The sequence below is a fragment of the Heloderma suspectum genome, chromosome 5 (genome assembly GCF_057233095.1).
Source record: "Heloderma suspectum isolate Gila_16-S chromosome 5, 16-S_ref, whole genome shotgun sequence".
Lineage (NCBI taxonomy): Eukaryota > Metazoa > Chordata > Lepidosauria > Squamata > Helodermatidae > Heloderma > Heloderma suspectum.
The window spans coordinates 220,483,566-220,503,852 of record NC_139462.1 but is presented as its reverse complement, the minus strand read 5'-3'; the positions used below and the strand labels follow the sequence as shown (position 1 = coordinate 220,503,852).

The 20,287-nt window shown below is 42.5% G+C and overlaps 1 protein-coding gene across 3 annotated transcripts in view; it reads left to right on the top strand.

Annotated features, from left to right (window-relative positions):
• Window positions 1-17,156, top strand: part of ACTR3B (actin related protein 3B) — a 47,118-nt gene extending 29,962 nt beyond the window's left edge. The window contains exons 10-12 of one of the 3 annotated variants that reach the window (XM_084859334.1): window positions 11,816-11,941; window positions 13,016-13,099; window positions 14,453-17,156. In XM_084859334.1, the coding sequence (XP_084715460.1) occupies window positions 11,816-11,941; window positions 13,016-13,099; window positions 14,453-14,548 (306 nt within the window). In that variant the 3' untranslated portion in view covers window positions 14,549-17,156. The remainder of the gene's footprint in view (window positions 1-11,815; window positions 11,942-13,015; window positions 13,100-14,452) is intronic. The other 2 variants (XM_084859332.1, XM_084859333.1) reach the window with 2 other exon arrangements.
• The last annotated feature ends 3,131 nt before the right edge of the window (window positions 17,157-20,287 follow it).

Below are 20,287 nucleotides of genomic sequence, written 5' to 3'. Positions count from 1 at the left end.
ATGGCATCAGCCAGCCTCTCCAGTCCCGTCCCCTCCCACAGGGACACCCTTTACCTTCCCTCCGAAGGAGAGGCAGCTGGCACGGTTCTCTCCACTCCAGCTGCAAGGGGAAGGGGGAGGGGGCTTGGATTCCTGGCTCTGAGGTTGGAACAGTGTCTCTGACCTCAGATCCAGGAATCTGAAATATCCTATGGCCCCGCCAGACTCTGTCCACAGCCCATAGGATTGTTCCCCAATACGCTTTAAACAAAGCCTACATCAAAACATGTTTTAGATGAGTTCATCCTCTGGTCTTGTACTAACAAGGGCGAGTAAGGGATTATCTCATATCTACTGTCCCATAAATTAAGGCTCATAGTCTTAATTAACTCATTGTTACTAAACATTCCTATAGAATTAAAACATCTCCCTATAAAGGTCTAAATATATACCTTTCAAGGTAGATAAGATCAATTCTGAATCATACCTTTAAGAAGACAACTCCTTTCTCAAAATTGGCTAATTGAACCTAAGTATATAAATTCTTCTGGACATCTATATATCAAGCTTTTTGGCGTGTATTCCTTATACAAAATTAATAAGCAAAAACTTTAAATACACTTTTGACCTTGAATAATACAGTCTCACACCTCTTCATTACTCAAGTGACTCTTTGACCCAAGTGATGGGGCTTTACAATCCAACGCTGCATGTACGGACAACATGCTCATACATCTCACAACTTATTAAACTAGGATATGATTCACCAAATGCAGTCAGTGGTGCAAAGGGGGGAAGAATTGAAACTTTGACAGATGCTTCACACATTGCTTTTCCTTAAGATGTGTAAGGAAGTAGGTGAAAAATATCTGGAGGAGAGAATAAACTGTAAATTCGACGTGTTTTTGACTGGTTTGCAAGTCACTTCTCCAGGCTGATTCTCAGGGTATTCGTTAGCGTGGTAAACTTGACATATGGCTATTTTTATATTCATATTAATGTGGTGAGTATTTCATGGCATTGTGTGGCAAGATCTCGCATTACCAGCTTACCCCATCACTGAGGTCATCAGATGAAGTGCTCCTGGTAGTTCTGCATGGACCTGCAGTCCATTCGGTATCCATTCGAAGTAGAGATTTCAGTGTATTGGCTCCCTTTTTGTGGAACTCCGTGCCAGCTAATGTCAGGCAGGCGCCAACACTGTTTTGTTTTCGGTGCCAGCTTAAGACATTTTTATTTAAACAAACTTTTCCTGAATGACCAGGCATAGTTTTATTGGCATTAACCTGATTTTAAATATTTTTGTTCTGTATTTTGATTCTTTTTCTCTTTTGATTGTTCACTGCTTGGGAATCTTGCTAGGTACAGACTGGGTTCTCATGATCACCATAGCCACTGTGGGTTGCGGTGCTTGCTAGTGGCCATTTTGAATATTCAAGCCATGGTGGACAGGTGCTTATTGTGTTGTGCGAACCCAGCGAGGGTGGCTTATGTGAGGGTTCAACAACATGGATTGTTTTAGGGTTATGTGAGGGTTGGTTAACCCTTGCATAAGCCAGTCTTGCTGGGTGCACATGACACAATAAGCCACAGCAACCACTTGCCATGGCTTGAATATTCAAAAGGGTGGCCTGCACACTCCTTAACCCACTGTGGCTTAAATAAGCCACAGTGGGCTGCAGTAATCATGCAAACCGGCCCATAGAGTGTTCTATACATTTTGTAAGTAGGTAAATAAATAAATTTGCATGTTTCTGGCTGGCCATGAATTTCTCGTGTAATGTAAACACCAATACTATCTTTCAGGGAACTTACTAAATAGCTGAATGTTCAGAGGTACAGTACCTCTATATGTAGAGGTTCTGTTTACTTACCATGGCTAATAATGGCTGTTGATAGATCTTCCCCACCCCCAATGAATTTGTCTAATTCCACCTAAGCTAGCGGCTATCTTGCGGTAGTGAATTCTATAAGTTAATTATGCATTGTGTGAAGAAGTGGCCTTTGAACTTGTCTGGCTGTTCATGAGTTAGAATTTGCCCATCTCTGGGTGCTATTTGGCCACTTCCCTATATGTGTCTTAAGGATGGAAATAGGGAAAAATAAGATGGAAGGCAGCCCTGAGGGAAAAGAACAGAAGGAATATGAGAGCTTCATTGTCATGTGAACTCTCTGTGAAGAAACTGATTGTTAGCACTTTGGTAATAACAAAGAGTGCTGCTCCTTCCCTGCTGGCAGTCTTTTTTTGCGTTTTAAGTATTTCTGGGGTATGTTAGTCATTTAAATGCTAAATGCTGTATTTGGGAGTCCCACTGCACTCTCCCTAGCTGGAAGCCTAGTAGAGTCTGCTTTTATTAATTTCAGCCTTTCCTTTGATTCCTCTTTCTTCAATCTCTTCCAACTGGGATTAAATTACTTAGGTCTTCCCTGGAGTGCTCCATATTTTTTTTTAATGTTATTCTGCTTTCTGAACAGTGGTCAATGTTCTCTTATGTTTGGCTCACAAAATGTGGTCTTCTGGCCACATGAGGAAGCAATCAAAGGCGATAAATTGAGTTCTGTATCTCAGAGTGGCCCACATCCTCACAACCTTAAGGGGTTCTTGTCACCCTAATTTTTGTCACTGTCTCTCTTCTTTTTTTAAAATACTATTTAAATAGTAATTTATTTGGAAATTGCTGTTACTGTCTGGTCATGAATTTATACAGTAGCAAATGCAAACTTACTGGAGGATCAATTTATTTATTTATTTATTTCATTTCTATACTGCCCAATAGTCGAAGCTTTCTGGGCAGTTCACAAAAATCAAAAAGCACACAGTAAAACAATATAAAATATAAAAACATTAAAACCACAATATAACAATACAACCAGAATAAAACCAGAGTAAAACCTAGCAGCAATGCAGAGATTTAAAATACAGATTTAAAACTGCAAAGCTAAAAGTCTACAAAGCTAAAATGCCTGGGAAAATAAAAAGGTCTTCACCAGAAGGAATACAATGTAGGTGCCAAGTAGGGATGGACGAAAGTCCCTTACCTTATCCCGCAGCTTGCTTCGCGGTGGGGGGGAGGCGCTCCGTCCCTCCCCCTGAAATTCTGGGCGGGGTGGGAGGCACCCCATCCCTCCCCGCCGAAATTCTGGCCAGGGGGGAGGCGCCCCGTCCCTTCGACCGAAATTCTGGCCGGGGGGGAGGCGCCCCGTCCCTCCGGCTGAAATTCTGCCCGGGGGGGAGGCGTCCCGTCCCTCCGGCCGCGAATCTCATCTCCTGCCAGGACACAAATGGCGGCGGCCGTAGCCGCCGCCGTTTGCGTCCCTGCAGTCAGCCGTGATAGGCTACGTAAATCCTTACGTAGCCTGTCATGGCTGACTTTGGGGGGAAAAAAAAGCGTGTACACAAATGGCGGCGCCCATGGGCGCTGCCATTTGCATTCCTTATTTGGGCATGTGTAGTCTACGTAAACATTTACGTAGACTACAGCAAAAACAAGGGCAACGCTATTTGCGTTGCCCTTATTTTCGCCGTAGTCTACGTAAATGTTTACGTAGACTACCTGTGCCCAAATAAGAAACGCAAATGGCGGCGCCCAAGGGCTCCGCCATTTGCGTACGTGCTTCCCCCCCCCTCCCAAAGTCAGCCGTGATAGGCTACGTAAGGATTTACGTAGCCTATCATGGTGTTTTTTGAAAATCTAGCCGTGATAGGCTACGTAAATCTTTACGTAGCCTATCACGTTTGTTGTCGTTGTTTTTTTTTTACTGGGAAATGGTGGCGGCAGCTGGTCGGAAGACGGGCCACCGCCGCCGGGAGCCGCCAGCACCAGGGACATTCGACAAAGGTAAGTCCCATTCCGGGGGGGTGGCGGGGGGATGGCGGACCGTTTCTCCACCAATTTCTCCACCTCCCGGAGATTCGTGGAGAAATTCTCCGACATCCCTAGTGCCAAGCGAACCTCACTAGAGAGCTCATTCCACAGCTGGGGTGCCACAGCAGAAAATGCTCTCCTCCTAGTAGCCACCTGCCTCACTTCCTTTGGCAGGGGCTCACAGAGAAGGGCTGCTGAGGATGATCTTAAGGTCCAGGCAGGCACATATGGGAGGAGGCGATCCTTCACATAACCTGGCCCCAAGCTGTTAAGGGCTTTGAATGTTAATACCAACACTTTGAATCGGGCCTGGAAATGGATTGGCAGCCAGTGCAGCTGGAAAAGTACCAGCGAAATATGAGCTTGTTGGCCAGTCCCTGTTAACAATCTTGCTATCCTGTTTTGGACCAGCTGACGTTTCCAGACCATTTTCAAAGGCAGCCCCATGTATAACACATTGCAGTAATCCAGACGAGAAGTTATCAGAGCATGGATAACTGTATCTAGGCTAACTCTGTCCAGATAAGGGCGTAGTTGGTATACCAGCCTAAGCTCATAAAAAGTGCTCCGTGCCACTGAGTTCACCTGTGCCTCAAGTGACAGTTCTGGGTCCAAGAGCACCCCCAAACTACAAACCTGATTCTTTAGAGGGAGTGCAACCCCCTCCAGAACAGGTTGAATATCTCCTAGCCAGGCAGACGAACCACTCACTAACAGTACCTCCGTCTCATCTGGATTGAGTTTCAGTTTATTCAGATCAACTGCAGCAAGATGTTAGAGGTGAAAAAGCAACAAAACAAGGGAGGATGAATATCATAGTATGAATGGAAATCAATAATATGTATTTGAATTATTTATATACTACCAGGAAAAAAAGGACACAATCCTATGGGATTAATGCTCTGCGGACAGAGGAGTGCTCCATCTGTCTTGCAACGCAGTGGGTTAGGAGCGACAGAGGCATTTTCATTCCCCATTCATTCTCTGTGCAGTTTTTACCTATATGGGCCTTTCAGCCTGTCTAGCTTGCCTACCTTTCCAGGGGTGGGAATGAAAGCCAAGAGGCTTGTGGATGTAGTGGATCCATGTCTGTTCTCTCCTCTCCCCGCCCACCATCACGCCCCATTTTCTCCCTCCCTGACCTCTTCCGAGGTGGCTGTTGCAACCTCAGAAGGTTGCAACAGTGGTTGGGAGGGGGCAGTTGGGCAGATCCCCACTTGGATTCTCTGAGGTCATAGCTCTGTCTATGGCCTCGGGGGGAGGAAGTCCGTCATATCCTATGGCTCCTCAGACACCATCTGAGGAGCTGTATGATTTCACTGTTAGTGGTGAAGTACTAAGGCTGATGACTGATGTCATTAAAAATATACCGTACTTATATCCCTCATTATGAGAGCTGTCTGGGATAGTTATGCTATGAATTTTGGCTTTGCTGGATGTTATCAATGTATAATTCCAGTGTTTAGGAAACCTTAGGCTGCCCATTAACTATAACAAGTGAATACACTGTTACAGAAAAAATGGTTTAAGGTGGGTTTAATTTTGGTTTTGTACTAACAAGGACTAGTAAAAGGAAAATGTTAGAATCCATTTTACCTTCTTATACACACGTCCTGTCCAATAAACATATCAAAATATACATATCAAAATTATTTGTTCCCTGAGTTGAAATATAATTGTTCTTTAGCAAAAATAAATGTTTAAGATTCAAGAACTTGATAGTATAGCAGGAGAGACTACATCTAAGTACCAGCTCATACCCGGCTTTGTTTAAGTTGTTCCACCTGGCAGGTACACAGGCATGATCTTATGAGCGAATATTCTCTAACTTAAGAGCAAATTTATATTTCCTTGTGTACATTACCTCATATTATAATAATCCATTAGCTGTCCTATAAATTAGGCTCATAGCCTTAACCTATTCCTTTGTTGCTAAATATTTGACCAGTTTAGACATATGACACACATTTAATTAGGGTGCTTCCAGACAGATGACTCCTAGTGCTACCAATCAAAAGACATTGTGCTGCTATTCTGTCATTCTGCCTTTTCCTCCTTAACATATTTTTTTGTGGAAAGAAAAATAAATGGAAGAAACGCTGAGAAAACATGGGACGGTTACAAGTGGAAGGCTATGAGATCTTGGCACCCCATAAAATTCTGTGAAAGAGGCAGGTCGATTGCATAATAAAAGCTTCATGACATGTCTTAGTTCAAAGTTCATTATGGTCTTGTAATCACAATATGAGTATACATCAACTTTTAATACCATAAGCAGAACTCTAAGCAAACGTTTGAACCTGAATGATAGATTGGTCATCCAAAAAACTTAAGTTAAACCTCTTACCTTTATCATTAGAGTTTTATAGCTCATTGTTAACTCAAATAACTGATCCTGAATGAAAGGACTCAACATAGATGTTAACTAGACTCCTTTGTGCATATAAGTTCAAATACATTATACAGAATTCATTGTGAACCTGATTTGTGTGTTCCCTCAATGCAATCAGCTCCTTTTATTGTTATTTATTTATTTATTTATTTATTTGATCATTACATTTTACTTATTTAGTTCTCAAATTCTTACTCATGTCTTATGAACCATTTTCAGTTGGCTTGCTATTTCATAACAAGACATCTTATATTGCTTTGAGGAAGTGACTTAGCAATTTCTTAGTAGCCTACCTGGCAATTCCAAGAAGGCTAAACTAACTATTTGCACAAAATCCACCTTAGTCAATTGTATTTTAATTGGTATTAGTTATCGTAAGCCACCCTGTGGGAGCTGACACCCTAAAGGGTGGGGTATTAAATATATTCAATAAATAAGTAAATAAAATCCTGCTCTGTATCCCTCCGCTAGTTGAGGTACAGAAGGTGGAGTATGTGGGATGCAGCCTTCTCAGTGGTGATACCTGCTTTGTGGAATTCTTTATCCCAGAATATCTGGTCACTTTCCTCCCTACCTTCAGACACCCACTCAAGATGCTGTTTCTTGCCCTGGGCAACAACTGACTGGTCCTCTTATAAGGGATTTTCTGGTTTTGTTGCTTCTTTCTTTCGATTTTGTTGATTGGTGTTTTATTTGTAATGGTGATGTATATCATTAAGGTATATGTTGTGTTTTAAGACTGATTGGTGCATTGAGGGCCCTCATGGTTGGAAAGCTGGGATAAAAGTATGTTAAACTGTTGCTCCATTAGCAGAGCATAGGCTGCAGTCCTGAGCATGCTCACTAGAGTTACTCACCGAGATCTACATCACTTAGGGCACAATCCTATGGAGATAGGTGGCTGCCTCCGAACTTGGAGGCGACCGCCTATCCAATGCAGGGCAGGAGAAGCATGGAGGGGATCGTTCTGTCCACACTTCTCCTGCCCTGCATTTGTGGCTAGACAGCTGATTTCATCTGTCTAGCCACGGGATGGCAGAGCGAGGGAGGAGGCTGCCGGACGACACATAGGATGTGTCATACCTGCATTTCCGCCTTCCCCGCCCTGGAATGCCGCCTGGCATGCCCCATTTTGGCCGCTCCGTGCTCCTCTTCTGAGCATAGAGCACGGGGTTATTCCGTGCTGCCTGCAAGGCAGTGAGGAAGGGGGGGAAGGTCGGTTCCCGGAAACCCACATATCCTATGGCCGTCTAGCTGCTGACTAGCAGCCATAGGATTGCTCCCTCCACTTTCCAACTGTTTAGGATTAGGGTATAAGATTTCATCACTTTAAAGGACTTGCTGGACATCAGGCTTTTTCTTTTGGAGGAAATATATATTTTGGATAAAAATACAAGTCCTAAATGTTGAAGATTGATGGCAAAAAATGCCTTCAAGACTATTAAGCCTGTTCAAAGTGGTGGCTTAAAAACCAGGCATGATAGATAGGTGGCACTGTCTGATCATCATGACATACCTAGCTGGAGTGTCTAATAATTAAATGTTGGTATTCTTCTGACTATAACGGGTGGCTTTTTCAAAAGTTTCCCTTTTGGCCCTTATTTTGGGTTAGTATGGCACTCATGTTAGATAAGATGCTTGAGAACATCTTGAATGTTCTTATGCAGCATAGCTAAAACCTCAGCAGGATGTAGACTCCATATGCAAGACACTGGAATGAAGACAGGTTGGTTCAGTGTCTTTTGTTGATTTGAAAGCAGTCCAAGGAGAGAAGCGGGGAATTATGCAGCCTTGGATGCAAACAGACTCTCACCATTGAGACAGTCATAATGCAGCAACTTTGGAGCACTGTGGAGATATTCTGAGGCTTCATAAACATACTGCACTTTTTTGTTCACTCTGTTAACATACTGTAACTTTTGACTCAAATTTGGAATCCCTTGAAGAAAATATAGGCTGTTGCTATGGGAGACAGGCATATGGGAGACTGATATCCTCCTTCCCCTATTTGTTTTAAGGATTATGAATACGAAAAGAAACTATAATACATGAAGAATGCAAACAATAAACCTCTTTGCACTGTATGTTACAAAAGACACTTTATAGCATTGAAAAAACCTAAGTGCGCATGATCTCCTATAAATGTTCCTTACTCTAGTACATTGATTTTGTTTCTTAACAAAAAAGCTATATATTAAACCTGCCAGATCACAGCTTAATTAATGTGATGGATTTGCACAGGACTGTAACCATCCAAGCCTTCCTACAGCATTCTGTCAATGATGTTTTAGGTTTTCTCTTTTGTAGCATGATTCTTTAAACTATTTCAGATATAAAACATAAGAGCATACCCCGTCATATTATCTGCAATATCTCTACCCATAAATTCTCCATCAGGTATGCAAAGATTCAGCATCTTATTTGCTTAATGTCCCAGAGGTTGTGCTATACTTTCCTCTTGTTTGGAGATTTCTCCAATCCGTAGAGAAGGTCCCTTTATTTAGTTCCTGATCTTGATTGAGATGTTGAGGGGTATCTCAGTGATCTTAGCATGACCACGCAGTCCTTAGGTGGGAACTTAGTATAATAGATATATAGTACCACTTGTCATATTATCCATTATCAAATACAGCAAGCGGTATTTTGGAGCCCAAAGTATACTCTTTTGGTACATGTTGGTGTGTTGAACTGGTTTTATGAATGCTGTGAGGCATGTCTAGATTGCAATGTGCAGATCCTGGGGTGGGAGGATGCTGAATGATGTGCTGGATGATGTGATGTGTTGTGAACATTCACAAGTGTGGTTCAAAGTGCCAAAATCTGCTGCAGTGTAGATAACTTGTGCCTGGAAATGGACATATGAATGGCTCCCGGACTGCTGGATTTCTGCTCTTGCTTCTGAAGACACTTCTACTGATGCTCTGTAGGACTTGTGTTGCAGCTGCACTATTTTCCTCATCTCAATGGCTATGTTTACATACAGATTTTTGAATAACACTACTACTAACACCTTGTTGGGGACCCAGACATGGCTGCACTGAGTGTTCAGCCAAGTGTGGACTGCAGTAATCTTGGCTTAAGCGCTAGTCACTTGCTCAGCTTCTCTAAGGAACAAGTGTGATTGAATACATGATACTGCATAGTAATTCTTACTAGCAGATATTGGCTGCATTCGGCTGGCACGTAATGGTAAACCAGGATTTAGTGTTATGTGCACAAGCCTCTGTGAGGCTGAGCAAAGCCTCAGGCTCATACTCTTCACCTCCCATATTTCCTCCTCCCATAACTTGCTGAGTTTAGTGTCAGTCTCCCCAATTCCTAGCTTGTCCTTACATACGAATCAGGAATTGTGGTTTAGAACAAACTCTAATTTGTTAAAGAAGCCAGCAAAACGATCCAGAGTTTGTTGTTAGCTTGTTTAACAGTTAACTAGAGGGGTAGGCAACCTGGTGCCCTCCAGATGTTCTGGACTACAACTCTGATAATTCCTGGCTATTGGTCAATTCCTAGCTATTGGTTCCAGGTTGCCTACCCCGGTAGTGTTTTGTTTTATACCATAGTTCCTGATTTGTGCATAACAAGAGAAACTAAACTCAGCATGAGTCGAGGGGGGAGTGCATGGGTCTGAGAGCTTGTGCACATAACACTAAATCTTGGCTTAGTGGTACCTGAGAACCAGCTCATTTAATGCACTTTGACAAACACTATTTGGTTTCTCCCCAGTAATTGTCAGCTGTGTCTTCTTTCCAACCATATACTAAGGTGCACTCCTGTGGACTGAACCCTCGCCACCTGGAAACCCCCAAACCCGGGAGCTTCCAAGACTCCTATGCCCTGCTGGGCTGAATCCAGCAGGGAAGGAGGAGCAGCAGAGGCAACCTCCCTGTCTTCTGATCTCCTGTATTTTCGCTAGATGGGCTCCAAAACGCTGTTGCTTTTCTAGCTATGTCGCTTTGGAAAGGGGAGGGAAGGAGGCTTGAGGAAGCTCAGGATAACTCATATCCTGGCTTCTGTGGTCTCCTCCTCTCCCTGCCCACTGGAACGCCCCCTTTCCTCCTCCGAGGTCAGTTCACCAACCTCGAAGAAGCAGCCAGCAAGGTTCTTTCTGTGCCAGCTGTGAGGGGCAGGGGTCGGATCTCTGATTCCTCCTTGCAAGATCAGAGCACTGTTTCCGACCTCGGAGGGGTTTCCCAAGCCATCCTATGGTCCCTGGGACACTCGCCCAGGGACCATTGGATTGCTTTCTTAGTGGCCACAAGATTTTCTTGCATGTTGGGGGACAGTACTAGGATTAATTCTAGAGATTATGTTTTGTTTGACACATCCAAGCTGGATACTGTTGAATGACCACCTCCGGACAAGATGTGGCCTTCTAACATTAAACAAAATAAAACATATTTGAATTTGCTGCCATTCCAATAAGAGGGTGAAAGAACCTTTTAGACTTTTGAAACAGGAAGGTCCCTCTTGGAAAATGATGGCTTCTGGTTGAATGAAGAAACTATGGGAACACTTTCTCTTTGGGAAGAGTTGCAGTAAGAAGTGTTGACGCAAAGGTCCCGATCCTTAGTTTTAAGAAGTGGTTTGTTTTTAGTTGTGGGAATTGATATATTAAAAACCAATGCACACATAGGTTCTCTCTGTGTGTGCCAAAGTGGACATGGCACCATTTATGCAATTAGCAATTGCATGTATATTTTATTTTTAAAAAGTAAATAGCATGGGAAGACCTGACAGGATTCAGGAATTTTCTATGGGAATGCTGCACATACACTGCCCTTGGTGGGAGGGCTTTGCCACACTAATTCCAGATCCCCCCCCTCTCTCAACACATACACACACACACACATACACACCTGCTGCTATTGGTGGCAAATTTGGTAGCACAGTGGCAAGGGTGAGTGGCGGCTGCAAAAAAGGCCTGGGGGCCCATATCCAGCTCATGGGGTATTTGTTTCCCATCCCTATCTGGAGAAAAAGCTTTAATTGTTGCCTGGTGCATCCCCCCTTGATCCAGATTTGAACAGTGGAAAGAGCAAAGGGTTAAAGCCCCTTCCTTCTTCATGGTCTCAAATCCAGATCAGCCTCCCTGTGCCTGCTATTTACTTTTTTAAAAATCACATAATTGCTAGTTGTGTGAATGATGTCGCATCTAGTTTGGTTGTGTGTGTGTATAAGAGAGAGCACTATCTCAGCACTTTTTGACTGCATTCCTTTTCTTTAAACAGTTCTCCAATTGGTTTTCAAAGTCTTGAGTGAAATGATCTGTCTGCATGTTGTGTCAAGGCTGAGGGCAGGTTTACACAAGCCCAAATCAGCCTTGAGCATACAGTGAAGTTATAGCACTTTATAGCTGTCAGGTTAGTAAACTGGTTGTCCAGTCATGGACACAGGATGGGCCACGAGCATGACCCTTTGGCCATATGGCCGAGTGAGACATGATGTACCACATTTGTATCCTGCCTTCCTCCAAGTATTCCCATAGAAAATCCCCATATACTTAATTTTTCATGTTCCCAGTGTCATTTCCAGGTCATATAGCCTGAAAGGCAAAAATTGTTCTTTCTTTGCCCTGTAGAATGTGGTTCTTTCAGGAGGATCCACTATGTTCAGGGATTTTGGACGCCGACTACAGAGAGACTTGAAAAGAGTAGTAGATGCTCGACTGAAGATCAGCGAAGAGCTCAGTGGTCGTCGGATAAAGGTAAACGGCTTTACTACCTATTAAATGCCTGAATGAGCAAAGCAAATGCACGTGTAGCTATTAACAAGGCCTGTAAATCAGATGACATTTTTACTAGTGTACTAAAAGCACCCATTCAAGGCAAAGTTCAGTCCTGAGATGCTGTGGCAAAGGTTAAATGACTTCGATACATGAGGGTGTGATGAGATGACCACTGTATCTGACTGTCTTTTGATTTCCCCCAATCCAAAGGAGTTCCAGCATATGGAGAGTGGCTTTTGAAGTTTCTGCCTAAGAGACATGCTGCTTTATAACTAAACTGTACCTCTTCAGTAGTTGGAGGTACGGTTGTGAAACTTTTAGACCAAAAGGACCTCCACTGTTGTTAATGTGGAAATGATATAAGCAGGGATACATGGGCTGTCCCTTATCCATTCCTGTGAACTGCAGGCGGCAATGACGTGATTCTAGAAGGAGAACAGAAGAACATGGGACATGGAAGGAGTTCAGAATGTGTTTTGAGATGTTCAGATCTGGCATGTGCAGTTATGCCCCTTCCTTGCAGCAGGGTGTGGGACTCAGAGGGAGACCCCCAGTCTTGGAGCTGGGCAAAGAGATGCAATAATCTGTGTGAAGAGCTGCCCGATAAGGCAGTGGAGGCTGGTGGCTCCGATGTCAGAGGGGCAGTGAATCGCATTGCGGTCAGAACCAGTCAGAACTCTGAAGGAGCTATCCAAGGCATGAAACACCTTGGGTAGTTCCCTTAGGGTTCTGACTGGTTCTGACTGAAACCCAGAGCAGATCCCCTGCCCCACTGTTACCGGAGCCACCAGCCTCCACTGATAAAGGAATCTGTACCAGCCTCTGCAGTCCTGCACGGTTAGGTAGTCAGACTCCTTTTTCTTCTCTCTTCTCTCTTCTCTCTTCTCTTTTTTCCCCTCTCCTCTCCTCTCCTCTCCTCTCCTCTCATAGCAATTGCTTGAAACATAGGGTCAAGGCACAATTTCTGTTCCTACCAGTGAGCAGGCCTGGATAATCAAGGCTGTACAGTGTTTTGATAATAATACTGAATTGGAGGTTGTGTTTCCTTTACAGCCCAAACCTGTTGAAGTTCAAGTGATAAGTCATCACATGCAGCGCCATGCAGTCTGGTTTGGAGGATCCATGCTTGCCTCAACAGTATGTCTCTTATGTAACCACTTTGTTGTAGAATAGCTGTACTGGATGACATCCTCTGCTCCAGTGCTGTGCAGAGAGATGGGATTCTCTTATATCAATCTCCACTGCAGATTAGCTTTAGCTCAGTGTTTTTTTCCCATTGCTGGGCATGCTTTAATTTTGCATGAATAACACACAGGCTCCTTCTCTTTCTTGGACCAGATCTGAAATTATACATTCATACTTCCTCCCCCTAGCAAAATTTTGCAATTAATTCAAAGTTAGTATGATTTGATCAGCCTCAGTTTAGAACATATTTTTTGTAATATGGGTCACAGGCTGTGATGGCATGAGTTAAAGGATAGCCATGACTTCTTCTTTGGGGGTCTGAAGTTGACGCAACCAGCCACTATTGCTTATAAAGCCAAGTCTCTTTGCTTCTACCACCTTCTCCAACCCCAGGCCTTGGCTAGCCATTCACAGTACAGGAATTGTTCTTATTTTGCACTTTTTACACGTCCATATATTATGCAAGAAGGTGAGAGAAGGATAATACACAGATGCATTCTGCATGTGGAGTTTGCTGGGGTCAATGTAGTGTGATCCCTCTGTTTCTAATTGTTTCTTCCTGGTTGTTTGCCTTAGCAGCAGATGTAGTAGAGGTCAACAAATGGTGGTGTGTGTGTATGGAAGATGAGGATAAGCCATAGAATGCGTACGTGTGTGTGTTTTCTCTTTTTGTTCACACACATGTGGAATACAACAATGCTAAAGAGCAACCACACCAGTAATATCTATGCCCATGCTAAGCCAATTGCATATGGATAGAAAAATGGGAACTCTTTTCCAGAAAGGCTCTTTGCTGAATTATGAAGTCATAGCGATGCTTATTATAGAAGAGGAGTTGAGCAGATTGCACTCCAGATACGTATTCTGAATGGCATGACATGTACTGTGGGTGGGATGGAGCCTGTTAACTTTTGGATTCTTCAGGCTTTGTGTACTACTTTATTTAGATTTCTATTCCCTCTCCAAATTGCTTGTGGTGTGTAATACCTTAAATATATCTGTATCTTGCTTTTTTAAATTAAGCTGGTGAAGTGCCTTAGGCCTGGATCTTCTGTGTGTAAACACAACACTGTGCAGTGGGAGTTTAATGGATATTATTGCCGATGTTTCCAAATGGGATAATGTAAAAATCTGTGCCAGAGTAGCCTATCTGGCTCCTGCTGGTGCACATTCTTTTCTGCCTTCTGAGCAGCGTGTGTTGTGGAGGTGACTGTGCTACACAAGTTCGTACTCTTAAGTGGCTTTGCCATCATCTTGGTTCGTGTACTTATTCATATGCAGCTTCTCGCCTTCATTTTTTCTCAGCCAGAGTTCTTCGAAGTCTGTCACACCAAGAAAGACTATGAGGAATATGGTCCTAGTATTTGCCGTCACAATCCTGTTTTTGGAGTTATGTCTTAATGCTCATTGTGGAGTGCTCTCTGCTCTTGTGCCTGATGGAGATCCTTTTGCTGGTGGGGAGAAGGGAGCGCTTGGTGTAAATACCAGAACACAGTGTGGTGTGGATGCCCACTTGCCTTGAGGAAGACTATTTTGATCCCACAACGTGCACTGGAATCAGGCATTGCAATGCAATGGACAACCCAGAATCCTCTGAACAGAAGCCACTTGTACCCTGACTATTTTAGTCTCTCCTCTAACTTATGAGCAAAACTCCTATTTGGGGAGACTGTGGAAACAGGAATTGCAGGGAGAAATAGAAGCAAGAAAATAAGCCAAAATGTTGTCACTGTCAAACTCCTTCTGGAACAGGGAAGAATGCTTAACAGTTTCCTACATTGGTCTCAACCCTGCAATCCAAGCTGCAATAATGAGACTGTGTTTGTAAATCACTGCATTGGTTTCAGGGGGACTTGTTGCCCTAATGGTCGTCTCTAAATAGATTAGATTGTAAAATGGGGCCTTAATTTGTAAAATCAAAGCAAAACTCTAATCTTGCAGTACAAATATTTTGTTTTGAGAATTTTGTTCTTCATTATAATTACTGAGGTGGGTTTTCTGGGCTGAGCATAACTGGCTAGTGATGCCATGAAGTTGCTGGAAGTGATACAAGTTTCCAGTTGAGGCATATACTGGAAAGTCTTGTTGGTAAAATAACAGGCAACCCAAGGGCCCTCTTTGAGTATATAAATGTGCTTTTACAAAATGGTAGTGCATTTATTTGAATGAAGTTTTTAAGCCTCTGAAAGTAACGTATGATATTTATTATTGCTATTTATTTACATTTTAGTTTTAAATTTGGGAACTGGTGAGTAGTAGATGAAAAGTTGTTGGCTATTGATGAAATAAAAGCTGTTAACATGTTCACCCAGATAGCTACACTACTGCGTGATCCCTTGTTGCTGAAGTCTTTTTTTCAAGAAAATTCTGTATTTGCTTAGAAATGGGGCTAATTTTTCAATACATGTTTGGGGAAGGGCATCTTCCCCAAATATCAGAGGCGTCAGATATGGCCACTAATGATAACTAGCCACAAAATAAGTGGAGAAATCTCACTGATAAGCAGTCATGAACCAATGGCAGCAATCTAAGGGGATGTGGTACATTTAACGTGCAATCCTATGCATATTTAGACAGAAAAGGTCCTACAACTTCTGATGCTTGGAGTTGTAGGACTTCTTTTCTGTCTAAATATGCATAGGATTGCACCTTTAATTGGGTAGCACTGCTGTCTTGATGGAGTATCTACATAACCTCAGGATGGCACATGGTTTTAAATAAGCCTCCTTTCCCCACTACTGCCTTGTGTTGTGAATTTACTCATGAATTTGGGAAATAGGAGAGAGATGGTACAAATTTGAAATCAGTATCAACATTTAGTCATGGCTTCAGTACCATTGCTTTCAATGATGACTAAGTGCAATTCATTTAAGAACATAAGAAGAGCCAGTCCAAAGGCCTATCCAGTCCAGCATTTTGCTCACTTAGTAGCCAACCAGCTGCCTGTGGGAAGCTCTGTTCAAGAAGAACATGAATTCAATAGCACCCTCCTGCAACTGGTGTATAGCAACTGATATACAGAGGTATGCTGTCTTTGATAATGGACGTAATATATAGCCATCATGAATAGTAGCTGTTGATAGCCTAGTTGATAGCCTCTAACTGAATCAGAACCCAACCCATGTTGTCTAATACACAATTCTAAAAGAATGTAAAGTCCAAAATACCAACTATTTTATGGAATGTCTTGTGGGTAAATATTTGCTTATGGTGCCTCCCTAGTTAATCTCAAATGATTTATATGAACAGTAAATTCAGAGACCCAAGCCTCTGCTTCTGCTAGAATGATGAAGCCTAGTCTCTGGTCCCATAAAGTTAACAAAACACTCAGTCTTTTGCTCCTACTGCCTACGTCATGTGTCTTTAACCTTGAGAAGGATGAAAGCTAATGGAATTCATCCTGATAGGGAAAAACTGGCAGTAGTTGGACAGTCTGGCAAATCCATGCAACCAAGCTGGCTCTAGATATATTGACTTCTACTCTTCCTTTGGATCCAGGCTGGACAAGAGGCCTCCTAACATGCTGGGCAAGTTTAATGTTGAATTTACTCCCCAGAGTAGTTACCTACTATGAGACCCTGGCACAGGATGAACTATAAATCCATACTAAATGTGTTCAAATCTTTTGTCACCCTGTGGCAAAGGATTTATGAAGAGCTTAATTGATATAAGTTGCGTTGCCTTAAGAACCTGAGGAGATGGAATAGGAAGCAAGTGAACTGGTTGAAACTTTCTCTCCTTTTTTCAGCCTTATTCTGGAAGCTTACACAGTAATTGGAAGAGAGGATGGACAAGTCAGCTGAAAGTGTTTAGTAATGACTTTTGTAAATTATCTTGAGCTGGATATTTTTTAATCTTGTGAACTAGAGGCGGCTGGCTTTCCATCCCATCAGCCCGTCCATCGGGCTGTCTCACTGGTAAATGTTTAATAACTTCAGTTTCCGTGTTATAAATCTGAAAACTTTATGCATATGTCTTGCCATGGAACTTTCAATTAAATACAATTAGCAAAGCCTTGTTGTGACTTGAAGTGCTGATCTTCCTGAAAATAATTTACTCTTTATGATCATGCTGTTCTCTCTCATCTGGAAAAATAACACAGTTGTGCCAAACAAGTGTCTGAAGATGCTAGAGCGAAAAGCTTGCTCAAAACCACCAGGGAGAGAGATGGAAATAGGAATATATAATCTTCTGCTTAATTGAAAAGCATTACATAATGTCAGAGTTGCTGTGAAATGATGCTATGAAGTAAAACTGTCTATATGGTTGTGACCAGGTGTGGGTTTTCTTTTGAACAGAATTTGTTTAAATGAATTTTTGTTAAAGCTTTGTGGAAGGACAACTGGAAGCAAGAGGAGTCTGGTGGGGTTGATGGGAACAGTTGATGTAACACTGGAATTTCAGAAAGGACTTTGATATACTCATAACAGAGTTTGAGAAAGGTAACTACAAGAAATAAACTGTATGATGGTGTACATACGATTAAAATATATATTCAAAGGGTAATAATAGCTCTGATGACATCAGACTGAAAAGAGGTATTCAGCAATATTGTGGTGAGGTTGGAGCTCTTAAGTAATTTTATTAATGAGCTGGATGAGAGAGTGCATATTAAACAGAGGAGGATTGCAAACACCTTAAGAGGATGGGCTAAAATTCAAAATGATCTCCAACAGAATAGGTAGGAACAGAATGAAAGACCGGAAGTGCGAATGCTCCATGTAGTTCCATGTAGTAAAAAAGAAACAAATGCACAAATAAAAGGTATGGAAATAATAGGTTAGTGTTAACATGTATGTTGACTAATTTGCATGTGTCTCCATACCCTAAATATATGTAGAGAATCTTTTAACCCTAAGGCACTGCACACCATTTGAAAATGGGCATCAGGGTATTAGAACAACAAGGAAGGCAGAGACCAAGACTTGAAAGGCGAGTAAGGGGAGACATTTTATTTGTTTATTTATTGCTTGCTTGCACTTATATCCCACCTTTCTTCCATTGTGGAACTCAAGTTGGCTACATGTGGTTCCCAGGTAGTCTCCCCTCCAAGCACTGACCAGACCCAGACCTGCTTAGATTCAGCAAGGTGGCTGCCTCATGTGCCTTCAGACCATGTCTTGGGACAGGATAGATATGGTGTACATATGATAGAAAATAAATACTTAAAGGGTAATAATTGCTTTGTTGACATCAAACTGAAAATTATGCCTGGTGTGGAGAAAATGGATAGGGACACATTTTTCTCCCTTTCTTGTAATACTAGAACCCAATGGGATCATCCCATGAAGCTGATTCGAGATTCAGGACAGATAAAAGGAAGGACCTCTTCATACAGCACATAGTTAAACTATGGAATTTGCTACCACAAGATGTAGTGATGGCCACCCATTTGGATGGCTTTAAAAGGGGATTGGACAAATTTCTGGAGAAGGCTATCAATGGCTACTAGTCCTGATGACTGTGAGCTACCTCCAGAACCAGAGGCAGTGAGCCTATGTACATCAGTTGCTCGGGAACATGGGTGGGAGGGTGCTGTTGCGCTCATGCCCTGCTTGTGGGTTCCTGGTCGACAGCTGGTTGGCCACTCTGTGAACAGAATGCGGAACTAGATGGACCCTTGGTCTGATCCAGCAGGATCATGTTCTTATGTTCTTATGTGACGTTTATTAGAATAATTAAGAAATAAAACATTAGGAAAAAGTCGGCAACTTATTTTTAAGGCATTAAAATAAGTATCGAAATTTAGGGTGCAATCCTATGTATGTTTAGACAGAGAAAAGGTCTACAGCTCCCAGCATTCCCCAGCCAGCCTTGCTGGCTGGGGAATGCTGGAAGTTGTAGGCCTTTTCTCTGTCTAAACATGCATAGGATTGTGCCCTTACTGGGTTAACAATAGAATAAGGCTAGCATAGACATTAGCAATCCTAGAAAGAACCAGATAAAACAGTGACTAGTAAAAAGGGACCTGAACCATATGCCTTTCCTTGCAAGGTGTGCGTGTGTGTGTGTAAATACAGGAGAGAGACAATGGGAAAAAGGGAGATGGACATAGTTCTGTTCCAGTCTAGGGATCTTAAGGTGATGACCTTGCAAATAAGGAAGATCAGGCAAGCATGGCCTTGGTGTACAAAACGAAGCAGGACAAAGGCTAATAGAGTTTTGCCAAGAGAACACGCTGATCATAGCGAACACTCTTTTCCAACAGCACAAGAGGCGACTCTACACATGAACATCAGCAGATGGTCAATATCGAAATCAGATTGATTATGTCCTTTGCACCCAAAGATGGAGAAGCTCTATACTGTCAGTAAAAACAAGACCTGGAGCTGACTGTGGCTTAGATCATGAGCTTCTTGTTGCAAAATTTCGGCTTCAGTTGAAGAACATAGGGAAAACCACTAAACCATTCAGGTATGACCTAAATCATATCCCTTATGAATATACAGTGGAGGTGATGGATAGATTTAAGGGATTAGACCTGATAGACAGAGTACCTGAGGAACTATGGACGGAGGTCTGTAACATTGTTCAGGAGGCAGCAACTCAATCCATCCCAAAGAAAAAGAGATGCAAGAAAGCAAAGTGGCTGTCCGATGAGGCTTTACAAGTAGCTGAGGAAAGAAGGGAAGTGAAAAGCAAGGGAGGAAGGGGAAGATATATCCAACTGAATGCAGAGTTCCAGAGAATAGCAAGGAGAGACAAGAAGGCCTTCTTAAATGAACAATGCAAGGAAATCGAGGAAAACAATAGAATGGGAAAGACTAGAGATCTTGTCAAGAAAATCGCAGATATCAAGGGAACGTTTTGTGCAAAAACGGGCATGATAAAGGACAAAGAAGGCAGGGACCTAACAGAAGCAGATGAGATTAAGAAGAGGTGGCAAGAATACACAGAAGAACTATACAGGAAAGATCTGAATGTCCCTGATAGCCATGATAGTGCAGTCACTGAACTTGAGCTGGACATCCTCGAGAGTGAAGTCTAGTGGGCCTTAGGAAGCATTAGTAACAACAAAGCTAGCGGAGATGACAGTATTCCAGCTGAGCTATTTAAGATCCTAAAAGATGATGCTGTTAAAGTGCTGCACTCAATATGCCAGCAAATTTGGAACACTCAACAGTGGCCACAAGACTGGAA